The sequence below is a fragment of the Rhinoderma darwinii genome, chromosome 2, assembly GCF_050947455.1.
Source record: "Rhinoderma darwinii isolate aRhiDar2 chromosome 2, aRhiDar2.hap1, whole genome shotgun sequence".
NCBI lineage: Eukaryota > Metazoa > Chordata > Amphibia > Anura > Rhinodermatidae > Rhinoderma > Rhinoderma darwinii.
In genome coordinates this window covers 355,175,773-355,199,430 of record NC_134688.1, presented here as the reverse complement: position 1 = coordinate 355,199,430, position 23,658 = coordinate 355,175,773, and the positions used below count along the sequence as shown (strand labels likewise).

Here is a 23,658-nt window from a genome sequence, read left to right as displayed (position 1 = left end):
GTGTGTGTGTGTGGCCCCATCTACTGCGGGGGGAGTGTGTGTGTGTGGCCCCATCTACTGCGGGGGGAGTGTGTGTGTGTGGCCCCATCTACTGCGGGGGGAGTGTGTGTGTGTGGCCCCATCTACTGCGGGGGGAGTGTGTGTGTGTGGCCCCATCTACTGCGGGGGGAGTGTGTGTGTGTGGCCCCATCTACTGCGGGGGGAGTGTGTGTGTGTGGCCCCATCTACTGCGGGGGGAGTGTGTGTGTGTGGCCCCATCTACTGCGGGGGGAGTGTGTGTGTGTGGCCCCATCTACTGCGGGGGGAGTGTGTGTGTGTGGCCCCATCTACTGCGGGGGGAGTGTGTGTGTGTGGCCCCATCTACTGCGGGGGGAGTGTGTGTGTGTGGCCCCATCTACTGCGGGGGGAGTGTGTGTGTGTGGCCCCATCTACTGCGGGGGGAGTGTGTGTGTGTGGCCCCATCTACTGCGGGGGGAGTGTGTGTGTGTGGCCCCATCTACTGCGGGGGGAGTGTGTGTGTGTGGCCCCATCTACTGCGGGGGGAGTGTGTGTGTGTGGCCCCATCTACTGCGGGGGGAGTGTGTGTGTGTGTGGCCCCATCTACTGCGGGGGGAGTGTGTGTGTGTGTGGCCCCATCTACTGCGGGGGGAGTGTGTGTGTGTGGCCCCATCTACTGCGGGGGGAGTGTGTGTGTGTGGCCCCATCTACTGCGGGGGGAGTGTGTGTGTGTGGCCCCATCTACTGCGGGGGGAGTGTGTGTGTGTGGCCCCATCTACTGCGGGGGGAGTGTGTGTGTGTGGCCCCATCTACTGCGGGGGGAGTGTGTGTGTGTGGCCCCATCTACTGCGGGGGGAGTGTGTGTGTGTGGCCCCATCTACTGCGGGGGGAGTGTGTGTGTGTGGCCCCATCTACTGCGGGGGGAGTGTGTGTGTGTGGCCCCATCTACTGCGGGGGGAGTGTGTGTGTGTGGCCCCATCTACTGCGGGGGGAGTGTGTGTGTGTGGCCCCATCTACTGCGGGGGGAGTGTGTGTGTGTGGCCCCATCTACTGCGGGGGGAGTGTGTGTGTGTGGCCCCATCCACTGCGGGGGGAGTGTGTGTGTGTGGCCCCATCCACTGCGGGGGGAGTGTGTGTGTGTGGCCCCATCTACTGCGGGGGGAGTGTGTGTGTGTGGCCCCATCTACTGCGGGGGGAGTGTGTGTGTGTGGCCCCATCTACTGCGGGGGGAGTGTGTGTGTGTGGCCCCATCTACTGCGGGGGGAGTGTGTGTGTGTGGCCCCATCTACTGCGGGGGGAGTGTGTGTGTGTGGCCCCATCTACTGCGGGGGGAGTGTGTGTGTGTGTGGCCCCATCTACTGCGGGGGGAGTGTGTGTGTGTGTGGCCCCATCTACTGCGGGGGGAGTGTGTGTGTGTGTGGCCCCATCTACTGCGGGGGGAGTGTGTGTGTGTGTGGCCCCATCTACTGCGGGGGGAGTGTGTGTGTGTGTGGCCCCATCTACTGCGGGGGGAGTGTGTGTGTGTGTGGCCCCATCTACTGCGGGGGGAGTGTGTGTGTGTGGCCCCATCTACTGCGGGGGGAGTGTGTGTATGTGTGGCGCCCCATCTACTGCGGGGGGAGTGTGTGTATGTGTGGCGCCCCATCTACTGCGGGGGGAGTGTGTGTGTATGTGTGGCGCCCCATCTACTGCGGGGGGAGTGTGTGTGTATGTGTGGCGCCCCATCTACTGCGGGGGGAGTGTGTGTGTATGTGTGGCGCCCCATCTACTGCGGGGGGAGTGTGTGTGTGTGGCCCCATCTACTGCGGGGGGAGTGTGTGTGTGTGGCCCCATCTACTGCGGGGGGAGTGTGTGTGTGTGGCCCCATCCACTGCGGGGGGAGTGTGTGTGTGTGGCCCCATCTACTGCGGGGGGAGTGTGTGTGTGTGGCCCCATCTACTGCGGGGGGAGTGTGTGTGTGTGGCCCCATCTACTGCGGGGGGAGTGTGTGTGTGTGGCCCCATCTACTGCGGGGGGAGTGTGTGTGTGTGGCCCCATCTACTGCGGGGGGAGTGTGTGTGTGTGGCCCCATCTACTGCGGGGGGAGTGTGTGTGTGTGTGGCCCCATCTACTGCGGGGGGAGTGTGTGTGTGTGTGGCCCCATCTACTGCGGGGGGAGTGTGTGTGTGTGTGGCCCCATCTACTGCGGGGGGAGTGTGTGTGTGTGTGGCCCCATCTACTGCGGGGGGAGTGTGTGTGTGTGTGGCCCCATCTACTGCGGGGGGAGTGTGTGTGTGTGGCCCCATCTACTGCGGGGGGAGTGTGTGTATGTGTGGCGCCCCATCTACTGCGGGGGGAGTGTGTGTATGTGTGGCGCCCCATCTACTGCGGGGGGAGTGTGTGTGTATGTGTGGCGCCCCATCTACTGCGGGGGGAGTGTGTGTGTATGTGTGGCGCCCCATCTACTGCGGGGGGAGTGTGTGTGTATGTGTGGCGCCCCATCTACTGCGGGGGGAGTGTGTGTGTATGTGTGGCGCCCCATCTACTGCGGGGGAGTGTGTGTGTGTGTGGCCCCATGTACTGGGGGGGGGGGTGTGACCCCATCTACTGGGGGGGGTGTGACCCCATCTACTGGGGGGGGTGTGTGTGTGTGTGGCCCCATGTACTGGGGGGGGTGTGTGGGGCCCACATCTCCTGGGGGGGGGGGCGTGCGTGCGTGCGGTGGTGGGTTTTATTTCAATAAATTTATTATTTTATTTTTTTAAACTTTATTACTATGCCTTAGTAATGAACGCTGTCTTATTCATTCACAGCATCCATTACTAAGGCGGGGCTTAGCGTTAGCCGGTGAAAAGGCTAACACTAACCCCCCATTATTACCCCAGTACCGGGAAGAGCTGGGTACGATCTAGTATCCGACCATCTGTAGTAATGGTCGGGCACTGGGGAAGCCACAGGCTGGTATTACGAGACTGGGAAACACCAAAAACCGTGGTCCTTCTCAACCTAGTAATGCTACACTGCTGTTACGTTGTATCTGGTTAGTTAAAGTGTGGTACCCCCTATTTTTCATAACCAGCCAGATACAATATTACCGCAGCAGGCTAGCATTACCAGGGTGAGAGGACACGGTTTTTAGCCTTCTCTTGCCTAATACCAGCCTGTGGCTGCGCCAGTATCCAGCAATCACTACAGATGGTTAGGTGCTGTATCGTACCCGGCTCTTCCTGGGTAATAATGTAGGGGGGGGGGGGTCTAGTGTTAGCCTTTTCACCAGCTAACACAAAGCCCTGCCTTAGTACTGGACACTCAATCAGACAGCAGTCATTATTAAGCCAGTAGTAATATTGTTTAAAATAAAAAAAAGTTGGAACTTGAAGTTGTACTGAAACAAAAAAAAAAAACAACCCTCGTTAACCTTTTTTTTTATTTTGAATTTTTATTGAAAATGAAAGTCATCGAGGTAGTCAAACAACCGAACCTATAATAATAAAAAAAATATATATACTTCCCTTCCTGGGTCCAGACCTGGAGTGATGGGGAAACTCCAGATGTCACTGCCCATATATGGACAGTGAAGTTAGGGGTTTTGGAATGTGAGACTCCCTGACCAGAGCGCCGGCAACACTCTGGCTGGGGATTCCACTCCTAGATTGAACAGTAACGCCAGGGGCTTCTTCGGTCCCAAAGACCTTGGCCAGGGCGCTATAGATACTTTTGGCCAGGAACTTCGTAGTTATAAGCCCCTGACATCACTGTTAATACATGGACAGTGAAGTCAGGGGCTTCCTCGGGGCCAGTATCCCAGTCGAGCGCTGCCTGATGCTCTTCCCTGCATTCCAGCTCAAGGAAAGCTCAGCGAGGTACACGTTTAATGTATACCTATGACTGATGCTATATAGTTGCATCCGTCACATATTCTCCCATGTAAAAAAAAAAATGTATACCTCGTGTTTAGAATGGAATAGCGTGGTATGCTATGTTATTCCATCCTACATAAAAAGAACACTTTTTTTAAATTTATTTTATTCTCTCTGGCTAATGGAGCCATATGGATACGTTTAGCGTGTACGTAGGGAGCTTTCCCAATGTACATGCTAAACATAGGGCCAAAACGTGATGTGAACAGGGCCTAAGTGGCTAAATGGCTTGGAACAGAGTTCTCTGATCCTGGCCGTTGCAATGAGTTGTCAACCGTAATGCAAATAAGAAAAACTGAACATTGCAAAGTAAGTTATACACTTGGATTCCGGGTCTCACTTTATGCTGCCCTCAAAGGTCCACATAAACATGGTGACAAATTCTCTTTAAAGGAACAGTGTCATCACAAATTTTTTAATATGTTAAAGATGTTAGTGCTTTATTAAAAACGTTTATATTTATTTGTGTGTTTGTGTTTTACTTTTTCTTATTTTTACACTTTTTCTTCCCTATGGGGGCTGCCATTTTTTGTTCCATTTCTGTATGTGTCGATTAACAACACATACAGACATGGAATACGGCAGCCACAGTCCCATAGGGACTGCGAACGGGTCCCGTCCCATCCACTTCTGTGTACGCCGTCTGTGTGGGAACTGCGCATGCGCCGCTCCCACACAGTCCAATTTGAAATGCGCGCCGTCCGGCGCCATTTTCCTGTGGACCGGAAGTCGCGGCCGGACAGTAAGATTACTACTTCCGGTCGCGGCTTCCGGACTTGTGCACTTGGACCAGTGGCAGCGGACGGGCCGGAGGGAGCCGCGGCGGCAGGAGCAGGTAAGAGATTTCTATGTATGTTCGTGTTTGTGTACGTTTACTACTGTATGTAAACCTACTACACTGTGTGTTAGCTCAAAAAATGGCGACACACAGTGTAGGAGGTTAGACCGTTCAAACCCCTCGTTTATCCCGGCACTAGCCAGGATAAAGGAGGGGGGGGATGCTGAGAGCTCACTAGAGCGAGGGCTTTTTACCCAATTTTGCAATGCTGCAATTTTGGGGAATAGCTCCATCTAGTGACCAGCAATGGGAAATATTATAAATTAGAATCTAATTTATAATATTTCCTGACTCGTGAAAAAAAATAAAAAAAATTTGAACAATGTTTAATCACCTACACACTAAATGTTTAATTAAAAAAAACAAAAAACATGTTTTTCTGGCAACACATTCCCTTTAAATGGTAGGACTTCATTAGTCTGCCTTCTTTGAAATCACCATTGTACTGAAACATTGCAATTATACTCATGTGATCACAAACCCCTAAATAGTTAACTCCTGACCTTGTTGTAGGTTGCTAGTCACAATCAAATATGACACGTGGTGTTGAGCCACACTGAATAGTGAAAGTGAAGAATCCCATTTAAAGTGTCCCTCTGCTTTCTTTGAAAATATAGTATCGTGCAGGAATGTGCACTATAAACGTTTTTCTAAAACACTTGAATTCTGATTTGGCTTTTAGCAGCAGCACGGACTGTGTAAAGTTGGTGCTGCTGGCTGCTCATTACTCTTCAGTAGGAGAGAGCGCCTCCTGCTTGTCTACATGGCTCCCATATCCAGAATGCCCGTTAGTGCTATAGAATTCTATATTGCGATCGGATGTTCTGGATATGGTAGACGAGCAGGACGCTCTGAAGAGTTATGAGCAGCCAGCAGCACCGACTTTACACAGTCTGTGCTGCTGCTAAAAGCCAAATCAGAATTCAAGTGTTTTAGAAAAACCTTTTATAGTGCACACGATCTTTTTTGTGGAGGTACTTTAACCCCTTCCTGACACCCGCCGTGTGTCGCACGTCGGGTGGGGGAGTATGGAGCCTCCATAGAACGAGTGTGTTGGCTGCAGACGGTCTTACAGCCGACACTTCAGTGTTACAAGCAGAATCCCGCTTGAACGCGATCCCTCTCGTTTAGCCCATTAAATGCACGGCATTGAAATGGCTAGAAATGTGGGCCCCCTGTTACCTTGTAAGGGCACCCCGTGATGCTGTCACAGGGTGCTGTTGGTTTGTATGTGGCCTCATGGAGGCCCCAAGGTCCACTCTTTGTACCAGGGCTTCATAGGAGAGTGTCAGTATAACGATATACTGCAATACATTAGTATTGCAGTATATCGTGCAAGCAATCAAACTGGTTCAAATCCCCTATGACGACAAGTAATAAACAGTAAAATGGGTTTTTAAACGCCATAAAAAATTAAACTACCTCTCCCACAAAAAATGAAAGTTATGTACCCCAAAATGGTACCAATAGAAACTACAGGTCGCCCGCAAAAAATAAGCCCTCGTTCCGCTTAATCGACAGAAAAATAAAGTTCTAGTCTCGACTATGGCAACAACTCAAATTTTATTTTTAACCCTCAGTTTCTTCCTTGTAAAAGTAGTGGAACATTAAAAAAAAAAATCTATATACATTTGTTACTGCCGTAATCTTATTGACACGCTAAATAAAGTTAACCTGCAGTTTTTACTGCATGTTAAAGGGAAGGTGTCATGAAATTAATTTTTTTTAATCATATTGCTTTTAATATATTAGCATAAATTTTATTTGTGTTCTCGTGTTCTACTTTTTACTTTGTACTTTTACTTCTCTATGGGGGCTGACTTTTTTTTTTTTTTTTCCATCTCTGTGTCGATTAACGACATACAGAGACGGAATACGGCACATACATCCCCATAGAGAACGGGAGCCGTCCCACACAGACCAAAACGAAGCTCGTTCGCAGAGCGAAATCCGGCGCCATTTTCATGGCGACTGGAAGCTGCTGCCGGACAGTAAGATGACGACTTCCGGCCGCGGCTTCCGGCCATATGTTCAAGGAATTGGAGCGGAGGCGGCAATAGGAGCAGTTAATTTATGTTCGTGTTATACTGTCTGCTGAGCACTGTATCTAATCCTACACACTGCAGTCACTCAGAAAATGGCGGCACACAGTGTAGGAGGTTTGAAGATTCAAACTCCTCCTCCTGGCACTAGCCAGAATAAGGGAGGGGGGATTGTGTGAGGACACTAGAGTGTCTACCCCAAATTTGCAGCATAAAGCAATTTGGCGTTTGAGGGAGAGATTAAAAAGAGTTGTATCATTGTTTTCTGCGCTAGTCCTTTTTTTAAAAAATTATTATTTTTTTTTTTGTCAAACAGATGAAGATTATGGAAAAGTATCTGCTCCTCCTTCCAAGAAATCTCGGTCTTCTCCTAGAGAGGTAAAGGAGAAAAGAAGATCTGGCAAAAACTCGCAGGAGGACAGGTAAATGTGCACATCTAATAAAAATAGCCTTCACTATATCCTCTTTAAAACCTGTGGTGTGTGAATTTGATGTATACTTGCATTGAATTTAAGTGTGGCTATAATTTATATTATGACTAGCTTCCCTTCTCTCTACCAGTCAGAATGTGCTGTTTCTGATTGTCACTTCCTAGGGCCAATGAATTGCTAATCTGACATCACTGGGTGACAGGTCCTGGAATGCTTGTAGTGAAGCTTCTCCAATTACGATCACTAGAAAATGATAAAACACAGGTTCCATGTTACCGCATCTAAGGCTTCGTTCACATCTACGTCAGGACTCCGTTCTGTCGGAACGGAGCCCTGATTGAAACGGAAACCTCTGGTTTCCGTTTGTGTCAATCACCATTAATTTCAATGGTGAGTGATCCGGTGCCAATGGTTTCCGGTTGTGCAGGGGTTCCGTCGATTTGACGGAATCAATAGCGTAGTCAACTACGCTATTGATTCAGTCAAAACGACGGAACCCCTGCACAACCGAGACAACTGGAAACCATTGGCAGCAGATCCGTCACCATTGAAATGGAGCCCTGACGCAGATGTGAATGAAGCCTAAGTGATGATGCTCATGGGCCTGTCGGCAAGCTTTTGGTCAAATAGATGTCATTCTGCTTATTCATTTGCAAATATAGAACTGACGGCAAACGCCAGCCCTGCTGAGCTGGTCTCCCACCAAGGCAGAATGGGTGTGATCACGTCCAGCTCAGACTTCTCAACCCTCAAGTAACGACCAGATGACTACTGGCTGGATTTACATACAGCCTGCAACAAGTTATAACTACTTCTTCTCACACATATTACAATGGATGATTTCTAAAGAGTCATGTCTACAAAGGGATTTGCAAACTCTGCAGCAGCTTGTCGTTTGTTTAATGACCAAGACAGGTTCGCTTTAAGAAAATAAAAAAAAATCTGGATTTTCTACAAACTCCCGAGTTATCTGTATTGGCTTATTCTGTCATTCTTTTGCAGCAGTTTCAAAGGTTTATATAGTCTTAAAGAAACATTTACTAAACTAGTGACAGATCTTTTTTAAAGTTAACAGCTTTTTTTTTTTTATTAACCCTTTCCCATCGCGAATATGCCTCTATTTACGTCAGGAAAGGGTGTTATGAAATGGCGCTCGCTCAGAACCAGAACGTGCTTCTTAGCTGCCGGGTCTGCTGCGTTAGGCCTCATTCACACGGCAGGGTTTCCCGGCCGGGTGCCGGCCGTTCATAAATCGGCCGGCACCCGGCTGCATTAGGAATAATAGACCCCTAATGGGGCTATTCACACAACCGATTTTTTTGACGGCCGGGAAATTCGGCCGTCAAAAAATAGGACATGCTCTATCTTCGCCCGGGTACCCGGCCGCCCGGCTCCCATAGAAGTCTATGGGGCCGGGTATTACACGGCCATCACCGGAATGTGTTCCGAGTGATGGCCGGGTTTCCCGGCGCTTGCGCTCTATCTCCTCACAGCGCAGAGTGCATGTGAGGAGGAGGAGTTGATGCCATTCTGACGAATGGCATCGCTGTACACTGTGTTGCAGGGCCGGGGTGTACAGCAGGTGGAAGGGAGCGCTGCGCTGGCTCCCTTCCCCTGCTTGTTAAAAGCACCCTGGCCCGGCGACACCTTCGATGGCGCCGCTAGCAGCTGCTGCTGCGGCTGCTACTGTAGCGACGCCACTATAGCAGAGCAGGGAGGTATCTCCCCGCTCTGCTATGTGCTAGCCGCACTTTAGCTCCTTGAAGGAGCGGAATCCCCGTGTTTTCGGGGATTCCACTCCTGGACAGAGCGCTTGATGTCTCTGTCCATATCTGGGCAGTGACATCAGGGGAAACTCCTGAAGCGGAATCCCTGAACACATGGGGATTCCCCTTCAGGAGCTGCAGCTGATGTCACTGTCCGGATCGGCCCGGCACGGATGCATAACTTTATGCAAACCGGCCGGGCAAAATGGCCGACACTCGGGCTCGGGAACGACCCGGTCGTGTGAATCCCGCCTTACACTGCAGGGACCCAGTGGCAATACTTGCGATCTGAGATCTGATTGTAAGCATTTAACCCCTCAGATGCCGGTGTCAGATGTGACCACCGATTGGTTTTTACTGCCCCTTTCACTTCGGGTCGGCAGCGAGATCGTTGGAGCCGTTGTACTCCTACAGCAGCTGAGAGCTTTGTGAATGCTCCCAGCCCTGCTATAGGGAGATTGCTATTTAGATCTGCCTGCGGCTAAATTGCAGGGTTTCTTCGTGTTTTTTTTTTTATTTTATTTTTTATTTGTTTGTGCCACTTCAACCTTCTAAAAGATTGAATAAAAAGTGGTCAAAATGCTAGACATTCACCCAAAGGGTATTAATATAAACGACGTCTTCCCACGTGCAAAAAGATGCCTTACACAGCTTTGTACACCAAAATATAAAAGTTATGTAGGTCACCATATGGTGATGCAAAATTTTTTTGTTTATTTCAAGATTTTTACTAAAACATAACAAACGACATAAATTTGGTAACCCTGATCGTACTGACCCGCAGAATAAAGGTAATGTGTCATTTTTACCATACATTGAACACCGTAAAAAAAGAAACCCATAAAGTAGCGGAACTGCTTTTTTCCAATTCTACCCCAATCTGATTTTTTTTTTTTTCACCAGTTTCCCAGTACACTGCACATAATAAATAGTAGCATTAGAAAGTACAGCTTGTTCCGTAAAAATTAAGCCCTCCTAAGACTGTCAACAAAAAATTAAGTATTATGACTTTTTGAAGACGGGGAGGAAAAAACAAAGCATAAAATGCAAAATTAGTCTAATCCGGAAAGGGTTCATTTGCAAATGAGGCTATACTAACCAAAGGGGTGGTAACGCTGCTCTCTGTGGGCACCACCACCTGTTTCCGTAACTGCCATTCACTCCTATGGGAGTTACGAAAACATCTAGCTCCGCGAGCTATGCTATTTTCGAAACTTCCGACCATGTGATCAGGAAGTGGCTCGGGGCAGCAGGAAGCGAGAAAGGTAGAACGGGCTTCAGGGGGCCCTGTTCTAGAGATAAATGGGACCCGCATCTGACATTTGATATATCCTGTGGATATGCAGTAAATGTCCCTGATGGGCAATCCCAGTGAAAGTGAACCAGTTCCCACTGGCAGTTTGTACGGTGGAAAAAAAAAATACATAAGTTAAGCCTATTCTCCTGCAATGTTGATCCCGAAGAACGGAAAAACCTCCATGAGGCAAAATGCTTATTTTGTTTTAAGGAAACCATGTTTTCCTTACTGCAAATGTAGCAATCTAAATAAATCCGTCAAACGACCTATCAACTAGTACCCATAACTTGTCATATTATAACACTCACGGGCATCTTTTGAAATTCTAGTGAATTCACCATAACTTTCTGCAAGGAGCGTTCCATAGCCTCGCTGCTTTTACAGTAAAGAATTCCCTTTTACAGTATAAGTGTTTTGTGTAGAAACCTTTCCTCTAGCTCTAAAGGATAATCCCTTGTTATGGTTAGTCCTTATACAGATCTCTGCAGTGATGTTTTATTTTTACATACTCCGTTACCCCTCAGTACTACTTTTTCCTAAATATTCCTAATTTTGATCCTTCTGGGTACCCGTAGTCCACCCATTCCATTTATTGCCCTGGTTGCTCTCTAAACACTCAACCGTTACTATATCTTGGTTGCACAGTGGTTCGGCTAATAGAACGGACTTGTTCCTTATTGTACTGCCCTTACCTGGTACAGTATATTCAGCTGACATATCTGTTTTTGTGTGCACATTAAAAGTTTTCCAATTTTTTAACACTTTTTGAACAGTGAGGAATCCGAAGAAAAAGATGTCAAGAAAACCAAAAAAGAAGAGGGTAACTCTGCAGGTAAACTTACAAGACTTAGAGGTTTTATACTAAAGAAATATATCACTACAATGAATATCTTTGAGCCGATTTAAATGAAGATCTTCAAAGTGTGTATTTGCATTAGTTGTTTTTGTTTAACTGCTGCAGTTTCGCCTCGATTGCAAAAATCGCAGCAAAAAAACAGATTGTAACTTTTCATGTAAATACATCCTTACCATATTGTTCAATTTCTCTTTTCCTTACCTGCTGAAGGTTAACTTTACATGTTTCCTAAGTAGTTATATTGTAATTTATAGTATATATTAACCCCTTAAGGACTTGCCAGAAAAAAAAAAATAGGACGTGTCTTATTTTTACGGACTGTGCCCCCTTTCTTTATATTGGGAGCACGGCCCGTAAATACGGCCAGCTGTCCGTTCCTGTAATTATGGGCACGGTTGTGTGCATGGAGCCTCAATCTTTTTCTGCAACACTGAAGGTTTTGGCAGAGAAACGCGACTCAATATTGCCCAGATTCTGCAGTTTTTAGAGATCTCTCATGTGGCCCTAGTATGCTACTGGACTGAAGCACCGGCCTCAAACAAAGGAGCACAGTGTTGATTTTGGGGCCTCCTTTTTATTAGAGTATTTTATTAGGCACCATGTCAGGTTTACACTGTTTTGGCACCACAAAACCGCTTTAAACACTCCCAAAAAAAATACAAGTTGCAAACTACACCCCTCAAGGACTTTATCAAGGGGTATGGTGAGCATTTTGACCCACAGTTTTTTGTTTTTTTGTTCTGCTGAATCTAGTGGAATTAGGCCAAGAAACTGAAAATTAAATTTTATTTTTTTTCCCTGGTAAAACTTAGACTTTTTAAATTTTTACAAGTAATAAAGGAGAAAAAGCACTCCAACATTTGAAAAGCAATTATTCCAAGTATGGCATTAAACCCACATGTGGTCATAAGCTGCTTTTTGGACACACGGCAGGGTTCAAATGCAGGAGCGCTGTTTGGCACGCGGATTTGGTTTTTGGGCGCCATGTCGACTATGAAAAACCCTAAGGCCTCATGCACACGACCGTAGTGTTTTTTTCTGGTCCGCAAATTCCAGGACCGTGTTCCGTGAAATGTCATCCGCAGTTCATCCGTATGTAATCCGCAAAATGCGGATGAAAAAAAAAAAAGCCTAGGTAAAACAGGATGACGACAGAACTCATTCCCGGTCGTCGCCTAGCAACACTTCCGCAAAACTGCGGATGACACACGGAGGTGTATCCGCAATTTCCACGGGCCCATTGACTTCTATTGGCATGTCCGCATCGAATTTGCGGCCCGTAATAAGACATGTCCTGAGTTTCTGCGGCACGGATTTGCGGACATGCGGAGACCCGTGAAAACACGGATAGTGTGTATGGGCCCATAGAAATGAATGGGTCCGCAATTCTCCCGTGGATTTGCGGGGGAATTGCGGACGCAAAAACACGGTCGTGTGCATGAGGCCTTAGGTACCAGAGTACAGTGGAAGCTCCCAGGAAGTGACCCCATTTTAGAAACTACACCCCTCAAGGCATTTATCATTTGCCTAGACTGACAGGGCTCAGAAGTAAAGGGCAACATGTGAATTTGAGGCCTACCTTTTTTTTTTTTTTTTTTTTTTTTTTTTTGCTGCATTGGCCCACAATTGCAGGGCTCCGTGGTCAAGTAGTAAAACAAACCCAAGTAGTAACCCCCATTTTGCGTTTCGATCCCACAGGTGTTTTTCATTAGAAAATAATGCGCAGTGTATAGTGAAAATGGTGATTTTTCACTGTAATTTTAGTGCCCAATGTGTTATGCTCAGTGTGCCACTGAAGACAAATACCTCAAACTGTTAAGCGGGTACTTCCGAGTATGGCGATGTCATTTATGTGGGCGTAAACTGCTGTTTGGGCACGCTGTAGGCTTCAGAAGGGAGGGAGTCAGTGCCATTTGGCTTTTGGAGCGTCTCTTTTGCTTGGTGTAATTCTGTTTGCGGTTTTACTGGTTGTTCAGTTTATAATTTGGGGGCTTATGTAAGCTGGGCAGAATACTTGGTATAATAATGCCGTAAATGGTAATCTGTAGATGTGTGGCCAGTGTCGCACTGATAAATGGTGCCCAATCTTAGCTGCTTTTGGACTGCACTGCACACTTTGTCGCCATAACATTTTTTTAAAAAAAAATTTGCGGGACTATCTAGTCTTCATTGGTACCATTTTGGGGTACATGAGGTTTTCTTTTTTTTTTTCTTCATAAACTAGGTTTTTATTGGAAATGTTAACATATACATAAGAAAACATACATATCATTATTATCAGCATTACTCATAGGTAAGACATTAGTATGCTTAGTCATATTTCCCACATGCAGTATCCAAGAAATTCACATAACATATGATATGTAAGTACTAGAACCAGTAGTGTCACATCTTAAAATTAGAACCATGAACTCTGTGTAGTGTGTGACAACTCCCCCAGGTCTCAAAGAAAGAGGAAAGATAAGGGAGGAAGGACAAAAGACAAGACGAAGAAGCCAAGAAATAATGAGCATGAATCACAGGAGAGACTCTGTGTCATATCCCAAGGGGGGGGACAGAAGAAGGGATGGACTGAGGAGGAAGAATAGGCTTTCCCTCCCCCTAGACGGTAGCCACTATAGTACCAGGCCGCGCATGACGGACCCCAACTATGTGAGGATTCAGCTCAGCCAATCAGCAAAGTGTGGACCAGATTTGAAGGACGACCATGCACTCCACAGAGAAAGAACTCCACCAAAGTGATCACTGTCTTCCGCTGCCAGAGATTCCATTTGACATAAAAAATCCATCTCCACCACCCATTCGCCAACGGAAGGCGGCACAGTAGACTTCCAATGTCTAGGAATAACTGTTTGGGCCGCAGTCAAGAAATGCCGTAGTAGACCCTTCTTAATACTCGGTAAGGGGCCAGCAATCGGGGATATCCAAGCCACCTGAGGAGTGGGCACCAGCGGAGTACCCTCCACTATTGCATAGATTTCAAAAATCGCTTTCCAGAAGGTCTGCAATGCTGGACACGACCACCAAATGTGCAACATCGTTCTGGTCTCATTCCCGCAACGCCAACACAAATCCGACACCTCAGGGTACATCCTATTTCGAATCTGTGGGCAACAGTACCATCTAGTCAGTATCTTAAAATTCTTTTCCTGTGCATGGCAAGCCACAGGCATTTTGTGAGACAGAAAGAAAACTCGGTCCCAATCTGCCAATGACTTGGTTACTCCAAGTTCTCTCTCCCAGGCGCTAACGTATGCAGGAGGCTGGTCCCCACAGGTCTCCAAAAGTAAGGTATATAGAGTAGATATCACCCGAGCCGGAGCAACACCCACTCAAAGGCAGTTTCAGTGGGGATACGCATCCCGTCCGGCAGAGCCGAACGCAAGAAGTTAGACAATTGGGCATGTTCCATCCAAGAAAGCGTCCTCCCCGGGCAAGTCCCACGCAACTCCGACAAGGAAGGAAGCAGTCTCCCATCTGACATTACCTGACCTAGTCTCGTGTCATCAGAAGAGGACCAACTCAAAAAATGAGTCGTATTGACAGCTGGTGGAAATTCCGGGTTATCAAACAGCGGGCTAAGAAGCCCGGGTCTATGAGAAAGGCCCTTTCTAACCTACAAGTCTGTCCCACAGAGTGAGATAGTGCTGGGTAAGTAGCGGAAAGGTCATGAGAGCCGGCTGATAATCAGGAAGAATCCACGGCAACGATCTAAGGGAGAGTGACTATGGATTGCTCAATCCTCACCCACTGTTTATTGGATCCATTATGAAACCAGTCCACTACCCTTGCGAGTACCGCGGCCTGATGATATATGGACAGATCCGGGAGTCCAGCTCCCCCGTTCAGTTTCGGACGGGACAGTGACCTCAGGTTGAGGCGTGGTCTCAAAGTGCCCCACACAAAATTTCGAAAGGCCTTCTCAAGTCTTAAAAAACGCTCCAGGAATCAGTACTGGAATGGCCTGAAACAGATACAAAAACCGAGGGAGGATGTCCGTTTTGATAGCGTTTATGCGGCCAAACCATGAGAGTTGTGCTCAATCGTATGATTGTAAGTTTTTGAGAGTGATTTTAAGTAAAGGCTGATGGTTAAGAGTATAAAGATCCACTAGGTCCCTAGGAATCTGAACCCCCAAATATTTAATAGACCTCGACTGCCATTTAAAGGAGAAGGATGACTTTAAAGAGACTGTCACCACATTATAAGTGCCCTGTCTCCTACATAAGGAGATGGGCGCTGTAATGTAGGTGACAGTAATGCTTTTTATTTAAAAAAAACGATCTTTTTTCACAAAGTTAGGAGCAATTTAAGTTTATGCTAATGAGCTTTCTTAATGCCCAAGTGGGCGTACTTTTACTTTCGACCAAGTGGGTGTTGTACAGAGGAGTGCATGACGCTGACCAATCAGCATAATGCACTCCTCTCCATTCATTTACACTGCACTAGCGATATAGATATATAGCTATGTGCAGCCTCATACACAAGCCCTAACATTGCTACAGTGTCCTGATAATGAATACACATGAAATCCAGCCTTGGCGTCATGTGTACTCAGAATCCTGACACTTGTGAAATCTTTTTTTGTGAGATTCCGGCAAGTGAAACAATCTCGTTTAGCTCAGATCTCGCGAGATTTCGTATACAAAAAAGATTCAGAAGTGTCAGGATTCTGAGTACACATGACGTCCAGGCTGGATTTCATGTGTATTCATTATCAGGACACTAGTAATGTTAGGGCTTGTGTATGAGGCTGCACATAGCGATCTATCTATATCGCTAGTGCAGTGTAAATGAATGGAGAGGAGTGCATGATGCTGATTGGTCAGCGTCATGCACTCCTCTGTACAACGCCCACTTGGTCGAAAGTAAAAGCACGCCCACTTGGGCATTAAGAAAGCTCATTAGCATAAACTTAAATTGCTCCTAACTTTGTGAAAAAAGATAGTTTTTTTTAAATAAAAAGCATTACTGTCACCTACATTACAGCGCCCATCTCCTTATGTAGGAGACAGTGCACTTATAATGTGGTGACAGAGTCTCTTTAACGAGCTTCCATACTTGGAAGACAAAAGGCCATTGTAAAGCCTCCGGTCTGCCAAAGCAGCCATCAGAACCCTGCAATGCGATCGTGGGGTGCTGATCTGCTAGTAAAGCCCATAGATGCAGCACTCTGTTTTAACCGCTGCATCTAAGGGTATGTGCACACACTAATTACGTCCGTAATTGACGGACGTATTTCGGCCGCAAGTACCGGACCTAACACAGTGCAGGGAGCCGGGCTCCTAGCATCATACTTATGTACGACGCTAGGAGTCCTTGCCTCGCTGCAGGACAACTGTCCCGTACTGAAAACATGATTACAGTACGGGACAGTTGTCCTGCAGCAAGGCAGGGACTCCTAGCATCGTACATAAGTATGATGCTAGGAGCCCAGCTCCCTGCACTGTGTTCGGTCCGGTACTTGCGGCCAAAATACGTCCGTCAAATACGGACGTAATTAGTGTGTGTGCACATACCCTTAGGGGTAACCTTCCAGATCGGAATCTAGCTCTGATCTGTAATATACAGCTGACAGGTCCGGGCTCAGCTTCTGAGCTCGCACCAGCAACACTATGTACCTATACGCTGTGTTGCATTAAGTACTTAAAGAGGCTCTGTCACCAGATTCTCAAATCCCTATCTCCTATTGCATGGGATCGGCGCTGCAATGTTGATAACAGTAACGTTGTTTTTTTTTTTTTAAAACGTTCATTTTTGGCCAAGTTATGAGCTATTATATATATATATATATATATATATATATATATATATATATGCAAATGAGCTTTGAAATGGACAACTGGGCGTGTATTGTTTTTAACTGGGCGTGTTTACGTGTATGACGCTAACCAATCTGACCAGTCAGCATCATACACTCATCTCCATTGATTTACACAGCAGCGATATGCAGCCACATAAACAGAGATTAACGTTAATCAAGTGTCCTGATAATGAATACACATGACCATCCAGCCTGGACGTCATGTGTATTCAGAATCCTGACACTTCTGACTCTTTTCTGTGAGATTTCTAGCAAGGGAAACGAAATCTCGTGAGATTAGAGGTAAACAAGATTTCGTTTCACTTGCTGGAAATCTCACAGAAAAGATTCAGAAGTGTCAGGATTCTGAGTACACATGACGTCCAGGCTGGATTTCATGTGTATTCATTATCAGGACACTTGATTAACGTTAATCTCTGTGTATGTGGCTGCACATCGCTGCTGTGTAAATGAATGTAGAGGAGTGTATGATGCTGACTGGTCACTGATTGGTCAGCGTCATACACGTAAACACGCCCAGTTAAAAACAATAGACGCCCAGTTGTCCATTTCAAAGCTCATTTGCATATATATATATAAAATAGCTCATAACTTGGCCAAAAATGAACGGTTTTAAAAAAACAAAACAAAAAAACTTTACTGTTATCTACATTGCAGCGCCGATCACATGCAATAGGAGATAGGGATTTGAGAATCTGGTGACAGAGCCTCTTTAAAATGTAGCTAAATGTTTGACAAGCTTCTGACATGTCAGAAGTTTGGATTAGTGGGGGTCCGAGCACTGAGACCCCCACCAATCACTAGAACGAAGCAGCTGAAACACTCGTGTGAGCACTCAGCTGCTTCGTGTCTATTCAGCTTTTTCCGGAAATAAATGTGTTGGTGTACGGAAAGCCTATGAGCCCGTACTCTGTGTGTGTGTTCGGCTTTTTCCAGAAAACCGATGTATGGAAGCGGCTGGGCACTCACACGAGTGCTTAATCTGCTTCGTTCTAGCTATTGGTGGTGTCTCAGTGCTCGGACTCCCACCAATCCAAACTTCTGACGTGTCATTATGACATGTCGGAAGCTAGTCAAACGTTTAGCTACACTTTAACAGCAACATAATAGTACGTCGGATGTCGTTAAGGGGTCAAAAACGTTGCCGCCCCTAATGTGTGGGTGAATGTAATCTGAATCAATGCTCATACTGCTTTTGTGGAGCTTTGTAATGTAAAAAACCCTAATTCTAATTTTTAGCCTGAGTATTTTTTGTACAGTATATGAAAAAATGAGTTGACGACCTCTCTCAAATTTCTAGGATGTTTCTACATAGATGTGGAAAAATAAAATGTCTCTGGTGTGTCCTTCAGTTCTGGATATAGTTTTGGGCTTTAGCACTTCTGCCTACAAATTATACCTCGAAGACTCACAATATGGCAGCTAGGTGTGGGGTTTGTGTGATTTGCTGTGTGGGCATAATTTTGAAATGTGCAATTACCCGGCGCCCTACCATTTCTGTATTTATAGTTAATAATTTTATTTTTGTTCCAGAGGAAGACTTGGGCAGTGATGATGACTTGGCAGCAGGGGATGGAAAAGCAGATAGTGACTATGAGAGTCCAAAAAAGAGTAAAAAAGTCAAAAAGCCAACACCTGAAAAGAGGCGTGCTTCCAGAGGAAAAAAGCGATCGGCCCAAGGTAGCAAATACGTTGTGCATAATATTTTCTTAAACAGAAATCCTCTTTAGAAGCTACCCTGATCCATATTAGATATTGTATTGGCTCATCTAATCTATTTCTAATTTTATTTCATAGCTTCAAGTAATTATGGCCTTTTTCGTTCCACGGCTATCAAGTTATACCTATTTTAATTTCTTTGCTCAACTTTTATTTCTGCCTGCCTTCATATTTTTTATTTTTTTTTAAGGTGACAGCGAAGATGAAAAGGAGCAACGTAAAAATGTTCGCCAACCAAGACAGGCTGCCTCCAAGGCTGCCTCCAAGCAAAGGGAGATGTTAATGGGAGATGCTGGGAGTGAAGAGGAGGAGCAAGAGGAAGAAGATGAAGCACAATTATTGGAGAGTGAGTTTAAGAAGCATTGGTTTATTTTAAAGAGTAGTTGTATTTTCCAAAAACTTTTGATTTCATAGACCTATTGAAAGTTTTGATCGGTGGGGGTGTTGGATGCGCAGACTCCCACCGCTGCTGAAACAAAGGTGCAGGAGATCTCAGCTGAGTGCCCTGCACTTTGGTTCTGGTCAGCACTTCTTGCTAGGCTGAAGGCTGCTTACATGGAATGTCTATGCGAGCTGTTTTCAGCCCGAATAGTGCCGACCAGAGCGAAAAGATGCAGGCCGTTCGTTTCAGCGACTGTAGGTCTCAGCACCTGGACCCCCACCAATCAAAACGTCTAGACCTATCAAAAGTATTTTATTTAATGTGGACCAGTCATCTCGGTCAAATTAATGGTTTTTCCCATTTACTTGCTGTTAAAATGATCCAATGAAGTTACCCAATTTGCTTATAGTATGGCGCCACCTGGTGTTCATAGTGTAGAGCAACGTGCATGACCACCTAATGACCGGAGTGCTGGTGTCAGTGAGGGAGCAGAGCCGATGCAGTAATATGGCCGAGGAGACTTCTCAGATTGTTACGATTTAAGTGTTCTGCATCCTATTTCTGTTATTAATTTAATCCTATTTAAAAAAAAATTTTTTGTTGAGGTGTGTGTGTGTGTACACACAACTGATGACCTATTCACAGTATACAATCTGCTACGGGCACCGGACGTCATTGCACAGTATGCAGTGTACGGAGCTGGAAGCAGTTGGTGCTGCAGAACGTGAATAGGAGCGGAGCTGAAGCTTGGCGGCTATTCCGTGCCTGGAGGCAGCTGATTGGCGCGTTGTCTGGGTGTTGGACCACCACCAATCATATACTGATCTATCTGGTGTATAGGTCATCAGTTGTGCGGTAGTGGAAAACTCCTTTAATGCAACAATAGTGGCGTGATATTGCTGGACGTTTCTTTAAAAATACGTCACTGATTTAGTAAATATCACATGCAGTAGTGATTAAATGCTGCCTGACAGTCCTTTACAAGCCTCATGAGCTTCACGAGTCTGCGCGGTGGCATACAGGACTGTGTGCCAGTGTTAAATGCTTTGTGCGCTACATTAACAGATTCTCTTGCATAAAAGCAATCTTCTAGGGGTGAAAAGCTTTTGACATTCGATGGAGCATAGTACTGCAACACAAGATTAGATTCTTATTTTACTTCCCACCTGCAATAACATCTATATCTGAGTAGTATATAGTAATAACAGCCCGTTGCTTTGAAATATGTACCTGAAATGCAACAGTTCACAATTTCTGTGCAATTCAATTTTTAAAATTACATGGTTTGTTTGTCTTTTACAGAAGACTCTGGGAGTGATGAAGACTTTATGGTGGAAGATGACGATGACAGTGATTATGGTCGATCAAAGAAGAAGAAAAAAATTGTTAAGAAATCTAAGCCTGAAAAGAGGGAGAAGAAGGTACCGAAGCCGAGACTAAAAGCTACAGGTAAGAAATGGCTTACCCCAGGACTTCAAACCAGCCATGACACACTGCAGGGCTCGGTGCACACAGCCTGGTTGAGTTGCGATTGTACTGCAACTGGGGCATGTGCTAGCCTGGCTTTACATGTTTTTAGTTTGTTCTATCTAGATGGGAATGGAGAAGGTCAGATCTTCCCCTTTAGAAGTAAAAATGTTGTCATTTATAGCTTGTTGGATACAGGATAGGCAATGATGTATTCCTATTAACCCCTTTGGGACGAAGCCATCTTTTTTCGTTTTCGTTTTTCACGCCGCTTTCCAAGAGCCATAACTTTTTTTTATATAATATTTTTTCCGTCGAGTGGTGTGAAGGCTTGTTTTTTGCGGGAAGATTTGTAGTTTCGATTGGTAGCATTTAAAGTACCATATAGTGTCATGGGAAACTGAAGAGAATTCAGATCTCTTAAAGACCCCTAATGAACTAAAAAAAAAAAAAACTTTTTTTTTTTTCCGGCTTTGGTTTAAGGGTGGATTTACATGCAGAAATTCCAGCGACTGAATGGGGCTTGCAGAAATCAAATGTGCTTGCTGCAGAAATTTCCGCAACAAAATCTGCCATGTGTGAATCTACCCAAAGGCCCCCTGCACATGCCGCAGATTTTGTTGAAGATAATTCTGTGACTGAAAATTTGTACCATTGATCTGATTAGGGTGGGGATTTTTGTTTTTGCAGCAGGCACAATCTGCAGGAGGCCTTACTTTTCTGCCAGAAATGGGAGAAACTATATAGTGCGTGTAACTAACCAACATTGTGTTCTTCAAAAAAAAACAAAAATCAAAACTCTGCACAGCATTTATTTTGTGCCATATTGTATTTTGTAGTAACACCAAGTCCTGCAAAGGCCAAAGGAAAGAGTCGCCCTGCAGCAGCAAAGGCATCCAAGGAAAAATCTCCATCACCCAAAACTGAGGAGGAGGATGAAGATGAAGATGATGAGCCAGAGACACCACCCCCAGAGAAGAAACCTGCCAGTCCTCCGCAAGAGAAGTCTGGTGAAGAGACATCTGATGAAGAAGCGCAGAGTACAGAAGACTAGATTGTGGGGTTGGGGGGGGGGGGGGGTAAGGGTGTGAGGGTGATTGTTTGGTGAGATTTTATTAAAAAAAACAAAAGTTATAAAAATAAAAAAAAGAACCAACACCAAAAGACAGACTTGGTTTAGTACATGATTTAGGCTATTGCTTGACTTTTTCACCTCCAATTCTGTCTTTAATTTCTGTTTTAAGAGTTACATATGCGCTTTTCTATTTTATCCAGCAAAAGGTGATACTTTTTTGACATTTTTGGGGTTAATGGTTGGTTGCTCCCATCACCTGTTCGAAAAAAAGCCATGCACATTTTTAACAAGTTTGCATTGCTAATATATTTTCCTGTTTTTTTTGTCATTAGAATTTGATCTGAATGGTAATCTGAAAATTGGAGTGTTCTCTGCCGTTCAGTAGATTTGTTTGTTTTGTGGTCATTTTCCTCTGACCGTAATTGGAAACTTCCCTACTTACCATTTTTATATCTTTATTTTTTTTTCCTCAAACGTCCACACTAATGTATTCTTTGTTTTTTGGGGTTTTTTTTTGTTTTTTTTAAAATATATAATGTTGGCAAGGTTATTCCCTTTTTGTCGGAACATTGAAACCTTCATAGGGAACTAAACTCCAGCAAATGTTGTTATACCTCTAACAGATGTAAGCTGTGCCGTGTCACAACGGTGCTGCGGAGGTTTTCACAGTAAACTTCCTGCCCACGCAATTATCTTAAAATCCTTATTTACTGTTTTCGGATTTCCCATTTTGAAGGTACTGACAAACGATATGTATTTAAATCTTGTCAGGATACATAATATAAGCAATGTGTAATTTTAATTGTTGGAAGCCATCTTATAAAAGTTGACAGTGATCTGTTATACGTTTCAATTTTCTCCTTTATTGTAAAACTGGTTATGAAGAAAATAAATCATGAACATGCAGTTGGTATCACAACCACCATTGGCTCTGTGTATTATTGAAAACAAATTGGCTTTTCCAAGAAGACTATAAATTCTTGCCTCCAAAGTATTGTATGTGGAAACTTTTATAATTGTGGATATATGCGGTTGCTTCCAAGGCTTTACGCTAAAATTAAATCGTGCCCCCCTCCTACACTAAAGACCCTGCCCAGACACTGAGCTATTCAGTCTTACCTTAGGGTCTGTAGGAGGTGCCCTTCCGCTAATGCAGTTGTCTTCAGCATTTGTTTGTTTTATTCCCTTTTTTATCTGGGATACAGGTTTAACCTAATCCCCCTTTGTCAGACACACCTGTGTCCTATTGAAAATGCACCTTTGTCTGACTTGTCTATGAAGACGAGTGTCTGCTCCTCTGTCACCCACCAGCCTAAGCATAACTTCCCCCACTAGTGTCCCCTTTATTTAAGTGTGAAACAGTGAGGGGGTCACAAATATGGGAGATGGAGGAAGGAAATTGCTGATTTGGATGAATAGTGTTTGAACCCCATCCCCGCTTGTATACAGTTCTATTAGTACACTTATGGGTCCGCTGCCCACCGATGGCTACTAGTTTTAGGGCACTACAGGCTTTAATTGCTACTAGGCACCATTTACAGCCGGCCTATTGCAAGCTGCACCATCTTTCCTACAGTGTTTTTTTTTTTTTGTTTTGTTTTTTACTATGGCAGTCACCATTTTTGGCAGCCTTGCACCAGCCACGTAGTTTACTATACAGTACAGTGCAGTCCCTACACTCCAATTCCGCTCCGGCGCGCTGCCTTCACTTCCCCTCATGTTTTCTGTTTTTGACTGATTCAATAGCGCAGTCGACTGCGCTATAGATACCATCAGAACAATGGAACCCTGTCACAACAGTGACAAATGGAAGCTATTAGCAACATTTCTGTTTACCATTGAGATCAATGGTGATGCAAATTAAGGTTTCAGTTTTCCTTTCCTTTGAGGGGTTAACCCGACAAACCGCTGACGGAACCCCTCAACGGACAGCAACGCTGTTTACAGGCCCTAAGAAATCAACATGGATAATAGACAAAGATCAGTTAAACACCAAACAATCACCAGGTTAATGGTATAATCTGCGAATACCACTTCTATAGACCAATACAATACAATAACCAGA

The 23,658-nt window shown here is 45.3% G+C and overlaps 1 protein-coding gene across 1 annotated transcript in view; it reads left to right on the top strand.

The window, feature by feature from the left end:
• The window catches only part of NUCKS1 (nuclear casein kinase and cyclin dependent kinase substrate 1), a 30,241-nt gene extending 7,726 nt beyond the window's left edge, over positions 1–22,515 (top strand). Inside the window, exons 3-8 of the mRNA XM_075853804.1 lie at positions 7,093–7,198; positions 11,044–11,102; positions 18,484–18,630; positions 18,860–19,015; positions 20,354–20,500; positions 21,358–22,515. Of these exons, the coding sequence (XP_075709919.1) occupies positions 7,093–7,198; positions 11,044–11,102; positions 18,484–18,630; positions 18,860–19,015; positions 20,354–20,500; positions 21,358–21,572 (830 nt within the window). The 3' untranslated portion in view covers positions 21,573–22,515. The remainder of the gene's footprint in view (positions 1–7,092; positions 7,199–11,043; positions 11,103–18,483; positions 18,631–18,859; positions 19,016–20,353; positions 20,501–21,357) is intronic.
• The last annotated feature ends 1,143 nt before the right edge of the window (positions 22,516–23,658 follow it).